Source organism: Anser brachyrhynchus, assembly GCF_964034855.1.
Source record: "Anser brachyrhynchus genome assembly, chromosome: 5".
Classification (NCBI taxonomy): Eukaryota; Metazoa; Chordata; class Aves; order Anseriformes; family Anatidae; genus Anser; species Anser brachyrhynchus.
In genome coordinates, this window is record NC_137699.1 from 16,515,564 (window position 1) to 16,534,006 (window position 18,443).

The 18,443-nt window shown below is 42.9% G+C and overlaps 1 protein-coding gene across 10 annotated transcripts in view; it reads right to left on the reverse strand.

Annotated features, from left to right (window-relative positions):
- LDLRAD3 (low density lipoprotein receptor class A domain containing 3) overlaps nt 1–18,443 on the reverse strand; it is a 121,496-nt gene that overhangs the window by 37,189 nt on the left and 65,864 nt on the right. For 9 of the 10 annotated variants that reach the window (XM_080594065.1, XM_080594062.1, XM_080594064.1 and 6 more), the window contains one exon: nt 18,002–18,136. In XM_080594065.1, coding sequence (XP_080450191.1) covers nt 18,002–18,136 — 135 coding nt within the window. The remainder of the gene's footprint in view (nt 1–18,001; nt 18,137–18,443) is intronic. The other variant, XM_080594059.1, reaches the window with a different exon arrangement.

The window sequence follows — 18,443 nt, forward strand, 5'->3', positions numbered from 1 at the left end:
AATTTTTATCAGATAGCCAGAGATACATGTTCTTAAAGTATATTCCTTTCTACAAATTTTCAACCAAGGCACAGCCTCACACACCACACAGCATTTCTTCAGCAGTGCTAGCAATTACACAGCAGCAGTCCACCAAGCCTCAGTGCCATGCATACAGTGCAATGCATACAATGCAATGTGGGTCACTGTCTCATCTGGCAAACACCACTGTCAGACAGTCAGATTTGTTTGTTTTATACTGTCACGATGCTTTAGATTCTTAAAGATTAATTATAAATCAAAGCAACATGACTCCCTTTCAACAGAACAGATAGTTCTGCCTAGCTTTTGCAGGATGCATCCTGTGCAGGGCTCGAGACAGACACGTATTCTCATGGCAAAAGCTCAAGTTAAAAAAATGTATTTACATAATGAGATTGTGAGATAAACTCCTGGAAACCAAGAATTTCAAAGTTAACCATCAGCTCTTTGTCAATGCTAATGATGTGCATACTTGTGTGTGTGTGTGAATGGGCAACAATCATCTGCAAAATGAAAAAACTGCATTTGCATTAAATTTTGAATTTTCTGTCTTGCTTGGGTTGCGGATTTAATTACTTTTTAATACAGGCTTCTTGTCCATTTTCTGGAAAGGAAAAAAATGAAGGTTGGAAAAAAATGAAATTTATTCACAGAACTTTATTGCTTTAGCCAAGTAATTATTTAAGCTGTTTTAATGCTTTGAAACCCATGTCTCAAGTAATCAAACACCACTTTAAAGAAGCTGTTCATGATACTTGTGAATGCAGTTGCTACAGCAATTTACTCTCAGGTTATTAGCTCATTGGGTCTCGTGGGCCAAGCATAGGATTAGGGTACATGAGTTTCCTGAGATGCATGTGATGGTGTGAAGGGAGGAAGAAAGGGAAAGAAAACGAAAACACTACTGCAAACAGTAGAAATAGAAATTCTGCAGATTAGGCAGCCATTTTTAGAGAAAGCCTCAGCATCGCACTAGAAGATTCTGCAACGTTCAAAGGCTTCATTCTGACTGAAATATGGTTCTGTACTTCAAGGTTTCAATACCTGATCTGCAGTTCATTTTTGGCATTTTTCACAGGGCTCGTATTACAACGTCTGTGCCCACTGCCCTCGATGCAACACGTCTGGAAAGCTACCTAAAAGCAGAACTACCACAGCACAAAGCGCTCACCGAGAGCAAAGCGGTTTCTCTGTCAGAGCACTCAGACGCCCACTTAGCCTTCTGGACTTCTCCAAACACGTTTCTTTTCAGCAAGTTATTCTAATGAAATTAGCTTTTGGTGGTTTGTGAGGAAAAATTGGAAGTAAAAGGCATCCAACTGAGCATGGAAAGAACCAGCCAGGGCTCTGGAGGCCTACATGAAGTACTATGTTTTTAAAACGTACGTTTGATAGATAAAAATATATGCAACATGAAAAAAGATGCAGTAATATGTTTATCTAACTGACCGTGAGTCAGTACAGCAAGATTACTACGACCTGTAGGAACGAGCACCATGTCTCACCAAGACCCTCTGCTGCCGTGCCAGCTCCCCCTCAGCGGGCCCAACCTCTGCTTCCGTCACAGCGCGCCCGGGGCTCGAGCAGAGCCGGCACCACAATCCGTAGCAGTGAGCACTGCTAAGTGACAGCAGACAGCTGCCTCGTCCTTGTGAGGTTCGTGAGCTGAGCTACGCAGGTGAAAGAAGAGGCAGTGGCTTTCTGCAGGGCTGACAGAAAACACTAAGGAACAGGACAGAACGAACTGGGAAAAGCCAGGATGACGCCATCTTCTGCAAACGCGCCCACTCGGAGCATGCCAACGTTCGCCACCCACACTTACCTGCCACAGGACAGCCCTGAAATCCTTGCCCTCCTCTCCCTGAGCCAGCACAGTGGGAAAGGGTCTTATCTCCCACTTATGTTTACTTTTCTACTTTTTCCAGTATTGCTCCTGCACCACTGGAGCCAAAAACACACCAACCACACAGTGCTTTTTCCCCAAAGGCTGTTTGCCATCTCTAGTGGCAAACAGCTCCAGGAAAGGGTGGCATCAGCTACAGCAGAAGAGCCCAGAGCTGCTCTCGTACCACTGAGACATGCTGCCTAACATGCACCATCCCTCTCATGTCCATCAGAAACTGTCAAACGAGCTGGTGGGGAGATGGCAGAGTATTTTGCCTAATTAGAGAGCAAAAGAAGAGAACAGGCAGCCTTCAGAATTACCAGTACGAGCAGTAATCTCCCCTTGTGCTCTTCCATAGCGAACGTATTCTGTCTCGTTTCAGCAGGTCCCCAAGGATTCAGCAAGTGACGGAAGGCCAAACGACCGCCTGCACTTGAAGGCACGACTTGAAGGGCAAATGAAAGGCTTTTCACCAAGGGTCGTGAGAGGGCGACTGGTGCCGCACCACCAGCAAATGAATGTGAGACTGAGCGCTGAATACCTTTGTGAGACTGCATAAATACCTTTTTAACAAGCAGCAGCAACAAGTTGCTGGGGGTGGGGGTAGAAACGGGACTCTCAGGGAGTTCAGTATTTTGGCCAAAGAGATCCCCCTTTCCACCCAGCTGAACTCCCTCTGACAACTTCTAATGCCCACTCACAGCTTCAGAAGTTTCTGCTTAACATTCGAGTATATTCTTCTAGCAATGATATATTTATTAAAATCTGTCAGTAGCTCACTAACTGACAAAGAAACACTGAGACGAAACAACAAAATGCAAAGAGCTGAGGACTGGAGGGGTGGGCATAGACCCCAAAGCACTGGATGGAGGCTGGTTTCCTGTGCCGACCCCAGGCTCTGGGCAGGTGCCCCTTTTTCTTTGGGCAATGTACAAGGAGGATGTACGCAGCCCATTAACATGTTGCACCCCAGCAAAGCATACAGCATTCCCTCCAGCCTTCTCCCTCCTCCTTGCTATAAACGGCTCAGTGATGTGGCACCAACTCTTCTTGACAATTTTGAATGGGGCTTGTGGGCCTATCTGCAAAAAAAGGATCTGATGAGATGTCCTGAAAGCAAAACAAATGCTAGCAGGTAGCTTCAGTTCTGGAGAATATGACAGCTCACTTGCACAGTCAAAGGAATTGCAGAAGTGGCACTTTGAAGTCTCACCATAGAAAATATCTTTAAAATATATTAAAGAACAAAAAAGCCCAGAACATTTTCCAAGCTAATTAAGATACTTAACACTGCTCTTAAGCAGTATAAATACTTTGAAGCTGCAAATAACCGTTCTGCAAAAGGAACTGGCAGAGAAAGCGATATACATAATGCTCTGAAGAACAAGATGCCTCAAGTAGTATTACACTTTCTCATTTTTTTTTCAGTATTTATAAAATTACGTCAATTATATCCAGGTTTAAAATGGAAACTAACAAGCCAGTAGGCAGATAATTTAAGTATTTTATAAACCATGATAGGTGTAGTTTCAAAGCAGTAAACCAAAACAAAATGTAAGAACAAAACCCCACAAATCCTATCTTCCACTTCTCCTACCTTCCCAAGGAAGGTCTCCTCCTAACCAGATCTTCTTTCTGGACATTTCATGCAATACTTGGCAAGTAAGACACGTTTCTGCTTCCTGAGAAGAAAGGAAGCATGTTTTCATGCAGTTTAAAATGCCTATGACAACAAATGCTGTCAAGAGCTTGCTGGGGCTATCGCAGAGCTGCCGCCTTTAGCTTGCAGCCCCAGGCACAGTCCCCAGCAAGGAAGGACCTGGCCAGACTGGGGACAAGGGTCTGGACCCTTGGCTAAGGGGCTAAGGGACAGCCAAGCAAAATGGGAAAGGGAAACCCTGCGCAAAGCTTTCCCCTCCCCAGGCCCACAGGGCACACATTCAGCCTGAAACTCTAAATGTAAACTGTGCAGGGCAGAAGGAGGCCTTGGAAATTGAGATCTAGCAAAACAGAAATAGGTAATAAATTCAACTAGACTGAGGGTGGAGTCATGTTTTTTTTTTTATCAGTCACTGACTGTGAGAACCAACTTAAGTCACTTCCATCCATGGGGAGAGAAACTAGTGCCAAGAAAAATGAAAGAGAATCCTTATTTGAATGTTGTTTTGAGATCCAGAGATCAAAAAAGCCCAAACAGTGTAATAAATAAATGAAGTCATAACATCTGCATCCCTCCTGTATTCCTCTGAAATGATGCACCTATGCAAACATATGAGACTTGGGAAAAAAACAAAAACAGAAAACAGAGGACAGAAGGCAATCAGGACAGCATGAACCACACACCAAACATTAATAGTAAAGTCCACATTTAAAGATGAAGCCATAGAGCAACAGTTTAATAGGTTCCTAATGACAGAGCAGGCCTGAATTCAGCTTGATCTCACCACTGAAAAATCAGCAAGCCAGAAGGCATGCTCAGTCCTACCTGACCCTATCTCAGGACAAGCAGAATCTTCTTGTAAGAGTAATTTAGCAAGCGTCAGCAACAACCAGCCTGAGACCTTCATAAAAAATGCACGCAGAATGGGTGTTCACTAACACATGGTGCACATTCATGGTATGGTTTATAGTAAGAGTGGAAGCAAAGTAGTGTGGTGGTGCTTTTTAATCTCAACATCAGTCTTCATCCACAAAAGCTGAGATATATCCGTTCCTTGATTTGGGTTCCAGGTATATCTAAGAACTAGAGTTTGTTCTCCATATAAAACAGAAAGGAAAGGTAAAGGTTAGTGTCATTCTCTATCTGCAGTAAGTGACCTGCACTACAGCTTTGTAGGGGCCCAGAAACCAAGCACGGAATGTAATACTCAAAGAGTTTTACTTTGCTCTAGAGCAGAGGTGAAGTCAGAACAGGAAAACTTACTGCGAGAATTGCAGGTAGAATAATGATCTGGGAACTGTAATGAAATCCTCACTACCTGATGCCTTGAAGCCTGCACTGCACAAAGCCTGGCAGAGCGGCGCTCACAGGGCAAATGGAATTGGCAAGGAGATCATTTCTGAAGCCTCTAACTAGGAGGGAAGTGAAACAAAAGTTCACATGGTATCTGTTCATATTGGTGCTCTCCCAATCAGAGAAAAGTTCTGTCTGCATTAAGTTTTCTACAGTGCTTTGTTTTTTATCTCCTTTTTAAAGATCTTGATCTTACATAAAAAGGTGTTGTTTTCAAATATGCCTAGGAGCACAGAACCTACTAAAATTGGCATTATTTGTACATCTAAACACGCACTTTGAAAAAAATCCACCATCACAACTTTTGGTTTTCTTGCTGAAACATAACCACAGCACCCACACGAGAGAGACATTCCTTTCCCTGTGTGAAAAGGATGGAGGTACGCAGCATAAAAGTAGAAGGGACAAGAAGGAAAGAGAAGAGGAAGAGGAAAAAGCTAAAGAAACACCTTCAAACAGCCAAGAGAAGAGATGAACACATTAGGAGAGAGAGAATAATTTGTTGGGATTACACTTCCAGAGGCAACTGCCATAAAATTAATGTAGCTGTTTTGGAGAAGCAGTCTTGTAGCATCTGGAACAGCAAGGAAGTGAAAAAGGATGACTTTCTCTGTTGGTGGTTTTCTCCCCCTTTTACTCTCCTCAATCAGCTCCAGAGATGGAAAAGCTTAGGGAAGAGCAGTGCAAAGAACTCAACCCTGTTCCAAATAAAGAAGACTTGTGGTTGAAAAACATCAGAAACCCAGGAAGAGATTTTCTTCCAACACACCATTCATGGATGCATAGCCATGACAAACAATGCAAGATGACTTGCAGCAGAAGCCTGCCTTCCTGCCATACTGCAAGGTCTCCTCATCCTCCTCCCCTTAACATGGGAGTGAGCAACTTTAACTAGCACAGCTCCTGCCTTGCACCAACTGCTGCGATGCTTCATTTGCTGCCATGAGCTGCACATGGCAGAGGGCTGATCAACTGGTTGCTCACAGCTGGCACCCAGGAGGTAGGTTATTAGCCTAGTTCCTGTGGAAACTTCCCTCTCCAACAGAAGTTTAATGCAGCAGCTTCTTTCAAAATTCCCCTTTCCATTTCACATGCTGGGTTCCGGTGTCCTACAGGAAAACAGTGCTGCCAAAACACAGAGCTAATGGCAAAAGCATTAGGAGACTGCTCCTACCTGGCAAACCGCATGCATGGAATTGCTAGCAGTGTCAGAGAAACTCACGACATATGCTATAAATCAAGGCAATAAAGCATATGTAGTACGAATCGTGGTAAAACAGGTGGAAAGGAAATTCCTGCTCTAACAGCTTTAGCACAACTGGATCAGGAATTGACTCCTACTCACTCTTACCTGTGACTTACAGACACCATTAAACTTGTAGCATTAAGTCTGTTGAAATTATAAACAAGATGCACATTTGCTATGAATACTGCCAGCTGGATGATGTTCTCAGAGGGCCACTATCTGGCACTCATATCAGAGAGGAGAGACATGGTCCATATCAGAGAGCTGTATGGAATTAAGGAATTTCTATCCAGTCTTCTCAGGGATGTATGATTCCTCCCTCATTTTTTTTTTTTTTGTTTTCTGAATTTGTGTGTTCAAAGCCTAGACCACCACCTACCCCTCCAGGGTGACACTAGAACATAAGTACTGAATAGGAAAGATTTACCTGAACAGAGCAACAAAATTTGATAGTATTTTAACTCTGTGTAGGTGACTGAAGTCTGAATTCAGCTTAATGTAGAGTTCCCCTTGTTTGATGCGTCAACAAAAGCCAAAACCAAGCACATGAAGAAAACGTGATGAGAACTGGAGAGATAAAGAAAGCAAACTAACAAGAGGAAAAGGTTGGGGTGGTTTATAGGAAAGAATGCAACAAACAAAACCAGAGAGAAGCACAAATTTGACATCATCTAAAATGATGAACACAAAATTGCAAGAACATGTTCAGTCTGTTTTTTCTGCTCCGTATTTATAGTAGGTTTTCAGGAAAGGTTGAACTCAAGACGGATGTACAGATAAGAAAGGCAGAGACCAAAAGCATTCTTGTGTCTTCTTGGAAAATTCATTATTAGCAGGTTAGCTCATTTCTCAAGTGTTTTTCCATGTTGCTTGGTTTCCACCTCCGACAAGCCATACAGCTTGCAAAGGCATCAGGCTGCACCTTGTTGCAGTATGGAAGCTCACGATAACGCCTCAGTGTGCTTCCCTCAGGCACCTCCAGCCAGATTCCTTCACGTACAGAGTCCTGAATTACATCCAATTTGGCCAGGAAAGTACTCTCTGGATATTTTCTTACAGTTATCAGTCATAACTAGAATCTGATCTCTCGCTGCCACCAACTAATCATCAACTTTCTGGGATTTATATATCAAAAAGTGGTGAAAAGGGCAGGCTGGAAGACAAGAGATAGCCCAGCAGCGGCTTGTACAAACACTCAGTGATTCAATCACATGGGTGTTGCAAGCTCAATGGAAAGAATAAGATATCGGGCTCAGGAATGTAAACCTTGGCATCTGATTCATCGCAAAAACAATGGTATGGGTGGGTATAAGAGCTGATTGTTACCACCATCTCAGTCTTCACGCTGTATCAGCTGGATACCACAGAAGAGCAAATGGCAAGACTACAGGACAAGTGATCCTTTCATAAAACAAAATACAATTTTATGAACTAGGAACACGACTTCAGCCCTTCCTATCATCTCCATCCCCTGTTTGAAAGCCAGGCTCTGCACACTACTGCCATGTTTCACTTTTGCCACAACAGCTGCTTCAGTCCTCCCACACCTGCTGCAGCCACCCTGCTGTCTGAGCCCAACTCTTACGGTCCTCTCAGTCCAACTGATCACCAACATACCTGATCCGACCTGGTCAGCCAAAGTTGGATTCACTAGCAAGCATAAACAACAGCAGAAAAAAAAAAAAACAGTTGGAATTTGCTAGCTTTTGAACGAACATATGCTCTTCTCATCCTCCTGCCTCTTCCTGGTTGATCGTAGTCGTCCAGCTCTTAACCAAGGAAATAACCTCCCTCTCCCTCACCACGTTGCTTTCTTCAAGTCACATGCTTATTGTTTTCTACTTCTACAAACCTTAAGTCTTCACTTGTAAAGGGTAAATCACGAGCACCACCCACCATGGAAAAGCCTATTTCAAGAAGTCTTAGAAGCGTTTTCCTGGACAGCCATCACTACAATGAGGTTGGTGCTTCCTAGCTATTCAGCACATAGGAAGGAAAGGGAAATGAGGATCTAAGAATAAGCAGCTGAACAAATGGAAAATGCTAGTTTAAATCCCTGAGGTTTTAGTACTGTTGAACATATTACCTAACCTCTTAACCAGAACATCATATTCCCAAAATTATTTCCACTTAAGAACTAGTTGGTAATTGCTGCGTTTACTGTGGTGCAATAATGCTATTAAAATAAATTAAAGTAAGGTAGAGAGCAGACCTTGAAGCTTCTGCTTTGAAGCCTGGGAGGATGTGATTTGGCACCAATGCCCGGACCTCACAGTGACTTGCAGGTGCACAGCAGCTGACACATAATATTCAGAAATGATTCATGATATTTATTTTCCTCACATTACTTTATAATCCGTCATAAAGCTTTCAGAAGTAAGAAGTTTGGTATTCTTCATCTGTAAAACAGAGATAAGGCATTTGACAAAAGTTTACCCAAAATGCCCATGGTCAACCAGGTCAACAGGAAGAAGAATCCAGGTGGCTGTCACTGCTGCTACCTCAGTGCTCAGGACATGAGAAATGCACCCCATTTTCCAAACCTTCAGCCAGGATAATGTAAGTACTACTTAACTACAGGGTGTAGGTACAAACACAACTTCTGCACCCAGTGCTCAGCAGATGCTCTCACCAGATCACTCCTTTCCTTGGCAGCCAATATCTACTTGGACATCTGATCTGGACTGGAACAGAAATACTAAAAGCTAGTTTGGAGACCAGACGTTATGGCACTCCCTCACTGTTTCCTCTGCACTCCTCCCTCTGCTTGTTCTCCAGGTTTTACTGTTTGCATAAACTCCATATTACAAATGAACAGAAAATTAATTATTCAGCTTCTAATTCCCATTGCATGTTGATGTTTATGTAATTGAAAACCATGTAATTGCTTTATGTTTTTAACATCCCTTATAAATATGGATTTTTAACGTAATCTTTTACAGCAAATTAGCACAGAATATCTGGTAATGTGAGATGGGAGCTTGAGTTCGTTTGGCAAGCTCAGGAAGCAGCACACAGACTGAAGACTGGCATGGTGTCTCTCACCACTTCACAACTTTCAGTAGGCAGAAAGCCTGCTGTGGTGCCCAGCTTTCCAAGAAAGCTTGATCAGACTCTGGGACCTAAGTTTTAATGCAAGAGCAGCAAAGAAGGTAAAGCTAAGAATTCAACAGCCCCATCCCTCACAGATTTACAGGTACTGAAATGCTTGACTGGGGATCAATCTTGGTTTAATCTAAAGTCTGGCAACAAACTTTATTTTTGGTGGTAATCCATTTGCTTATCAAGTTTCATTTGCTAGTTTTAGACCAGGCAGCATGAAATACCTTTCTTTGGAACCCCAGCTGGCAACTTCCTTGGGTTTTAAACATCACCCTGAAGCAATTTTGCTCCACAGTGAATACAGCAGACTGGTACAGCAACTGAAGCATGACCTGCAGTAGACACAAAAGCCATTTGCTTCAGCTGCAGAAAGTTAACCCTCCCACTGACCTGGCTGCAACCAGCTTTACATTCCCGTTCCTTCTTCCAAAAAGGCATGGAGATGTCTAGTAGCCACGCTGATGTTAATACCAACACAGCTGTGAGGTATCCCTCAAATACATACAGCTTCCCACACCCTTATTTATCTTAAAATATATGAAGCTGTATTTTCTGTAAGGCAAGGTAAAATTGTGGCCATGCCAGCTACATAAAGCCACTTACAGAAAAAACATAATTAATCTAAACAAGGATTTCTCAAGAAAGCAGACACAAGCTGTCCAGACCTAACAAGGTCCCCCCAACACAGGGTTTTCCGCATTTGAGGGCAATTCTGCATTTCTCACTGCTCTCCTACGAGACAAGTGCAGTGCACCAGCACAGCTTCTAGTTGCAGAGACATCTGGCTGACCCAGACTCACCGCTTTTATTCTTGCTGAGCAGATGTCAGTAAAACTTTTCAACAAACCTTGGTAACCCTGCTCTCGGGGACTGTCTACACAGAAATGATGCTGATTTAAGTCAATTACATAACTGATTCTGTATTAAACTGCTACAACGTCTGGCTATAGACACTAACTTTTACACCTGGTCATGTTGACTTGCTTGTGGCTTTACACTTGAGTAAGAACACACATATGAGCTTTGTTAGAGCTCACATGTCACAAATTATTCCCAGATACAGATTTTAACCACGTGCAAAAATAGTTTCAGCTGGGGACAGAATTGGAGCCTGACATTTTAGGAGCCACTTCCACCAACTTTACTGCAGCAGCTGCAGGAAAAAAAATAAAAATAAAGATGATAGTAATAAAAAGCAAAACCCAAAAGCCTCACAGAAGATTCTGGGATGTTTTCTTCCTGCTCACGCAGGTCTGAGCAGCAAAATTGATCTTCAGTGTAATCCTACTGCTGACAAAAAGAACAACTCACTCCTAAGGAGCAAGAAAATTCTTGTGCTCTCCACCCAATTTCCTGCACAAACTTCTTAAGGTAGCAAGCTGCCCCAGTCATTCCCTTTAGGAAATCATTTCTAATTAGTGGTTACAGACACAAGAATGCCAAACTAAGATTTGTGAAGGCACTGGAGGTTAAATTAGCATTAGACTTTCTGCTGCCATGGCCAACACAGATAGGTCTCAAAGCTCGATTTATGCTGAAGCTTTATCAGCTAGCTCAGATTAAAGCTAATAGTCAGGCTAAAGACCAAGGATTGCCACCCCGAGGAAGGTGCAGGGCTGATGGGCCAGAGTTGGCAGGAAAGCCATACAGACCAGTTCTCGGCTGGGCTTGGAAGCAGAATTAAAGCAGCCAGGTCTGATGAATGAAGGTTAGGGCTAGAAAATGAAGAGGTGGCCAGTGTAACTCTCACTCTGCTAGTGAGAACTCCTCTTCAATACTTAAACCAGAAAACCTGTGTAGTGGCTTTAAACCAGAAAGCCTTTGCTGTGGCCCTTTTCTCCCTAATTCCTTTTCTCCCATTTGCTATGACAATGACTTTTTCCAACAACAAAACCAACAAAAGATCTTCCTGGTACTGAAACTGTGCTAACAGGAAATCAAGTTTCTCTTTAAATACAAACATTATAATCCTTTTCCACCTTACCTGGAACTGTTTTGACTGGAAAGTCAAAAATCAACATGCGTGCCTTTCATCTGGATTCTCTCCATTGCCAGCGAAAAGACTGGGGGGTTGTGCCTACTGTTCTGCAACAGAAGCCTTCCACACAATTAAATGACACTGACATCTTTGAAAAGTTAATGCAGTTCAGCAGCCAGGACATTGCATGACATTGCCAAAACGTATGGTGTATTTCAAACACCCACATGCTGTTAAAAACTTGTGGAAAAAGTATTTGAAAGGAATTGATTTTTACTAATGAGAGCTCAAGGGAGAATTTAATTAGCCTGAAGAACAATGGGAAAAAATGTCCTTTATTTTAAACTTGTCTTCCTCTAGCTTGACATTTTATCACCTGTTTTTGAAGTTTTGAAGCACAGGCAAAGAAACTGGATACTCATGTCATCACCTTTTTCTGGAGCTGTTAATGAGGCATATGTAACAAAGTGAAGATAAAAATATCTGGACACAATTGTTAAGAGCTCTTATTTCATTTCTGCACAGGTGAGAAAAAACATGCCATTCACAGTCTCAATTCCCAGCTCCCCTAATCAGCCTCTGGCTGAAAGCAAAGCAGCTGATAGGTGATTACTGCCTGCCTGCACTGTTTTCCTACCTAGCTTGAGAACCACAATTTCAGCCTCAGCTACCAAAAAACAAACAAACAAACAAAAAAAAAACACACCACACCACCACCAGATTACAGCAAGAGTCCAATAATGCACTCCCATAAGAAGGGCATTTCCATCATTAGAGTAAGCTGCAGTTTAGGGAAGGCTTACATAGCATCCTCAAGTAACCTGTTTACAGAACAGGTTTAATATGAGCTGGAGACAGGGACAGGTCCCTGTCCGTGTCCATACACTCTTTAAGGAACTGCTTTCAGGGCCAGGTGATAGTCACCAGATCCTCCCCTTTTTTTTTCTGCTTCTAAAGCTGTTGGCAAACACAGTGAGCCCTGAGTAGCAGAACAACTCACCTAAGATTTAATGAAGGTCATACAACTGATTTTTACACTTGCCAAGTCATCTCCTGCTGTAAGTGTTTTCAGCTCCAACCCACGGAAGGTGGGCTGGACACCTCCCAGATGCACAGATAGCCTTTTCAGCAAGTTTGTTGCCCGTTTGGAGACCTGAAGTCACTGCTTGTCTATGGATACATTACAGCTGCGTCTAGTAGACTAGCCGCTCTCCCAACAGCAGTAGTCTAACATTTCGGCAGCACTTCTGTTACTCTGCCAAAATGCTAGGCCAAAGTGCCCAGGGGCACTGCAAGGCTCCTCCTCAGGCACGTAAGCCTCTTCTGCAGCAAAACCCCTGCATCCCTGCAAGCTGAAGGAACTGCAAGGCGCAGCAACTCGAACACACTCGTACCAGATGCCCAGGCTTCTCCCTGTGATCCCCACAGCTTTTTACACTCCCGAAATTGCACAGCCTCCGTGCGCAGTCAGGTCAGGATTCCTCTTCCTTGCCCCCTTCAGAAGTCACCATGCTTCTCAACTGGGCTGGGGCCATCTAAAACCTCTGTGTTATTACCTGCTGTTCAAATGAAATGGAAAAATGAACAATTTTACAAAGGAAAGACTGGCTTGAAAGGCAGCGGGGACTGTGGTGTGAAACCCACTGTTGAAACCAGTTCACAGGTGAACTGATCAGCCATCCAAAATGCCAGTACTAACTAGTACCAATGTGGGCATCCTGGAGCTCACCTTACTCCACACAGATGTATCAATCTGTTTTTTGACAAAAACCCTCTCAAACAGTCTCATGAGGAGAGGAAAAGGGAAAGCAGCACCCTGAACTTGATCAGGGAATGGAGAAAAGACAGAATTCACAGTTGACGGGATCACTTCCATCCAGCAAGTGTTATAAAACAGGGTTATTAGAGAGCTAAATATGCTCAGGCATAGCTTCTATTTAATAAAACATTCAGTGACATTTTATTTGTATCCCTTCTGAAGTTTGTGCTTCTGTTCAGTCTACCTCCGAGTATTAAATTCCAGCTGTAGGCTGAATTGGACTAAGCTGACGCACAGTAATTGCCAGTTGAGCTCCAGTTTACAGACTGAGTCAATAATGAGACAAAGAGAGACTCGATAAGAGGAAACGCGTGCAGCCGGACTGAGACTACAGGGCTTTGGGAAGCCTAAGTGATACCACAGCACTCGGGAATTCCAGAATTCCTGTTTGCCATCTGCAAAGGGCTGGCTACAAGCTCCACATGGAGCAGGATGCTCTGAGAGCTATTTGTTTTGTGTTTTTTTATAGATCGAGTATTGTGGTATATCACTGAAATTTGGAGTGTTTGTTCCACTTGGCTGTCAGATTGTTTGACACGGTCAGATTTTTCAATTTTCAGCGTGCTGCCAATTTTGATACAAGCAATTTATATATGCCATGGAAGGAAGATCAGAGACTTCTGCCAACTGTGTACACTTCTAAATTTGTTTTAGAATATTGAGGTACATCAAAATCCTAATGAGAACTCAATTAAAAGCACACAAAAATAAATAAGGAAGCATCCACACGTGCAACAGCGGCCATTGCCAAATGTATTGTAGAAATGTAGTACAAACGTGCAAATGAGGACACCTCCAAAACATGTGGTGTATAACTTGACCACAGCAGCACTGTTTACTAACAACTGCGGAGCTCCAATTGTGGCAACATTACTGGAGCCAGCACCAGTCAGTGACTGTGGACTTGGTGCAAAGAAACCCTCTTTCCTAGGCAACGGGGTTAAGGCTAATAAAAGTATTTAACAAACTTAGTAGGAAAGAAAAGAAGGGTCGTGAAAGGAAGAGGAGTTTGAATTCAAATAGCCAGTGTGCTTTTGTTTGTGTTAAATCTTTCTAGACCAACAGTACAAAATGGAGGAGAATTTTAAGGAAGAAGCAGTGTGAAAACACATTTAGATTAAAAGCAATTAAAGGAATAAGTTACGTAGCCCTCGAGCTGAACAAATTTGCATGGTTGTTGAAAAGTATTAAGAACAAGGAATTCCCTTCTGTCAGAGAGCTGTCAGACAGCAGGGAATCCCCCGTGCTGGGCAGAAGGCCGCTCAGATGGGTTACCACCAGCAGTGGATTCAGGGCATGGGAGGGACTCAAAGCTCTAAGAGGAAAAAAGTGGATGGGGAGAGCAACTTTTTTGGATAAAGATCCAGTAAGTGCAGAATGAGAGCAGAAATCCCAGTCACTGCAAGCCCCTGCCACATCAAGTGTCATTAAAACCAGAATAAAGCCTTTGAAAGAGCAATTCCAGGAGTTACGTGTATGTGCTGGTATGGATAACCCAAGGAATTATATCCTCCCATCCAGTCCAAAAACCGGGCAGATAGTTGGATGAATATACCACAGACTAGACTAAAGGAAAAGTCCGGCCATTCAACTTCAGCGCTGGAAACCAGAGACAAGCGGAGTGTGTCTGGGGTGGGACTAAAGGAACAGCTCTGAGGATTACCACAGCAGCCCAAGGTTAAAATACCCATGTCGGGAAAGAGAGCAGAATGATTTGACTTGCTTCTAGATTGTCTTGGTTTAAGTTTTTAAACTGACCCTTTCCCCCATGACGTACAGACTCTTGTAAAATACGCAGCACTTGCTTGCACCCTTAAGATGTGCAAACCCTTATAAGATGTGCAACAAGTGCTAAGGACAAAGAAGGGCAGGGAGTTGTTTCCAGGAATCTGACCTTACTCCCGTTTTTGCCTTGGGGCCTCTGTCTCCTCCCCCTGTCCCCAAACAAATCCACCCCTATTTATGACTAAAAGGAATCTTTATAAACCCACAGCTTCAGGCTCATCTCAACTCTCAGCGTTCAAGCAAAGCCATTACTTGTCAAGAAGGGTGCATTTTGAAGTGTTGACCTGGCTTTGACATGGGACACACTTTTCAGAAGGGGGTTACATTCCTCTCTTCCAGCCTGCAGAGTGACCGTGTTTGACTGAAACGAACCCTGTGCGTGAAGGAGTACCTGACACAACCCAAACAGATATGCTACCGGAGCTTTCCAGAAATGACAGCAGGATAAAGGAGGCCTTTGAAGTTCATGGAGGAGTAGGAAGGGGTGTTAATTTAGAAAACTTGTCAGTATACCCAAGAGCAGGAGGAGAGCAAAGTACCAATTAATAATTCACACTTCTATTCCACATGTTATCATAGTATCTCAAAACAGTTTGCAAACATTGATTAAGTCTCACGACATTCCCCTGAAGCAGACAAGCAGAGATGAAGCTCTACTACCAGCCCGGATGTTACTCTGAGCGTGTTTTGTTTAGCTGATCTGTGCCTCTTCTTCCCCATCTGTTAAATGGCGATAATGACACTATCATACTACAGGGAGTGGTTCAAAAGCTTAGTGATTGCTAAATCAACAATTTTTTAGATAGGAAAATAGCACAGAAGGGCAATCTCCTACGTCAGACTGCACTCAATTACACTGAATTAAAGCTACTACATTTGACATGATAACATGCCTAGTGGAAAGAAAATCCTCCATCTTACTTTTATAATGCCCTACAGATTTGCTTTGCTCTGTCCCTAAGCACCCAGAACACTCGAGTTCTAGTTAATGACCAGGATTCTTGGGTGCTGTGTTAACACAAAACTCATCATAATTATGGTAATTATAAATTACCATAGAAAGAATTGTGAGAAATGAAAGACTCTGTCCACTGTAGCCTCAAATTCTCAATTCACACAAAGTATTTGGTGTCTTTGGGAGCCAGGACTGACATACCCATAGCTGCAAACTCCAGAGGGAATCTTCATTTACATTCAGATGGGAAGCTGAGCACATTACACTGTTTAATCCTCGCTTTGAAAGACAGGTATACAAACGTATCCCACTTACAGATGGGGAAATGGCAATTCAGGGAAGCTCTTGAACAGCTAAAGGACAGAGACAATCACACACGCACCCCACAACCAGAATTTCACCTCAGAAACTCCTTATTCCCAATATTGTACTTTGAGTGTTTTTGTTTTTTAATATATAAATAAAAACAACTCCTTGCTGCTCTGGTCCTAATGAAAGAGTTCCTTTTTCCTTGTTTGGGGGCTCTTTCATGCATAGAAAGAGGCAGAATTACTTTGCTTAACCCCCTTTACTAATCTGACTTTTCCAGAAGGACCAAAGATAAAGACGAAGTAGCGGCTTCATGAAATACAGCTCTTTTCTTCTCCGGAGCCTGACAGTCACTTCCAAAAGCAGATTGTCATGACAACAAACAACCTGGAGGCAATCCAGCCAATTAATCTGCAGAGGAAGCAGCCATCCCAACCTTGGAAAGAACACTGCTGCTTTAAGCTACAGAAGCCAAAAAAAGAGAAACCCAACAAAAAACCTTACCACACACATTAATCTTATTAGGCTGCCCTAGGCCCATAGTGAAAAACAATTCACCCCTCAGCACAGCAGCACTACTGCAGTAGCAATACAGAGCGTTATGCACTCACAAGCCCTTTTTCCCTTCCCTTTCCCCAAGACGACCGCAGTGCAAGAGGTTCTCTCTGAACTGAGTTACATCCCCGGGACGTGACACAGCCCGGGCAAGTACCAGGGCAAGTACCAGGATGACCCATTCAGCTTTTACATCCCGAGCTCAACAAAGAGCTCGTAGGTTAAGCAGAGAAACCACACAGAGGAGATGATCACACACCACTGCTCTAAACCCTTTTTTGTTGACATCGCTGCTGCTTGTTTTCCTTCTTCCCTTATGAGTTGTCAAGAATATTTATCACCGTGTTGAGCTCTGAATTATTTTCTCTTTCATGAAGGACTAAATCATCAGTGCAGCTAAATATTGAAGTAATTCTCCTTCAATTTCTCAGATTCCATCTTTCATACACTGCCTTATCTCTCCCTTCATGTATCCTGCTCTCTATAGGTCCCAGCGCACTGCGATATCCCTGCAAACATCCACCCAGTCTCCCTTTTTTCCTACTCTGGTCTCTCAGTAGTAACTCAGACATGAAAACGTTTAGCAGTTAATGCCTGATACACATCATTCGTCACCCTCAGGTCATTCATATATATTTCATGTTTCATAAAATACCATGGTACTAAGTTACAGAAAACAAATGTGAGGAACACTGTATGCAGAGATAGAGCAAAAGTTGAAAAGAAAAAAATGCCAGAGATTGTGTTTTGAGATTCTCACAAGACTCAATGCAAACAATTTTCAATCATTAGTAAAAACTTTTTCCCTGACTTCATTTTTTTTTCTCCTTATGAAACAGAAATTAAAAAGGGTAGTAATGTATTCTTTCACTGTAGTCTTCTCCCACAGTGAAACATACCCTGCAGAAAGTAACTGAGCAATGAGGGCCTAAAGCTTTAAGCTTACACGGACTGATCTGGTAAGCGGACAGACCACCAAACTTCCCCAAACTGAAGTTCTATTATTGATCCCTCTGGGTCCAATCTGTCTCTCTTGGAAGTCACTAAATGCATTCCCAGCAACTTCAGCGAGCTCTGGATGACAGATTATAAACACTTCCTGCAGAAGTGCGTTTTTATTAATCTGAGAAAGATAACAGTCCTCTGAACACTGTTAATGAAATACACGCATACACACAAACACACACAGTTTTTCACTCATTTGCAGGATTAGGAAACCACAGCTCTAGCAAACACAGAGCAAGCCAAGAGAATCATATTTTCTACTGTGCCTGCTCCGCATTAGTTGGAGTTGGGATAATGTTGCAGATTAGAATAAAAACCCTATGCCTACCTTGAGGGCTTTCACAGCTTTCTTCATCACTGTTGTCTTGACAGTTATTTTGACTGTCGCAGACGAAGCTTTTATCAATGCAAAGACCATTTTTACAGTGGAATCGGGCAGTAGAGCAAAGCAAGGGATTTGCTGCTGTGAAAAGAGAAAGTGAGATCTTTTATTAGAGATTCTCCTATCCGGGCAGTGAAATAGCCTTTAAGCAATCAACAACAACAGGTCACAATGCAACAGTTGGTCAATTCACTGAATACGTGGGAGTAACTTGGCAATCAAACACACCTTCTCTCTCTGAGCAAAGGGAGATTTAATTTCTAATTCATACAAGATTCATTAGAATTAACAGAGGTTTAGTCCACCCACAGTTGTGATAAGCCTTCTGTTCACTTCCATGAGAGTCCCTGTAACAAGCGCTGTTAGGTGCTCAGCTTTTCTTCACCCT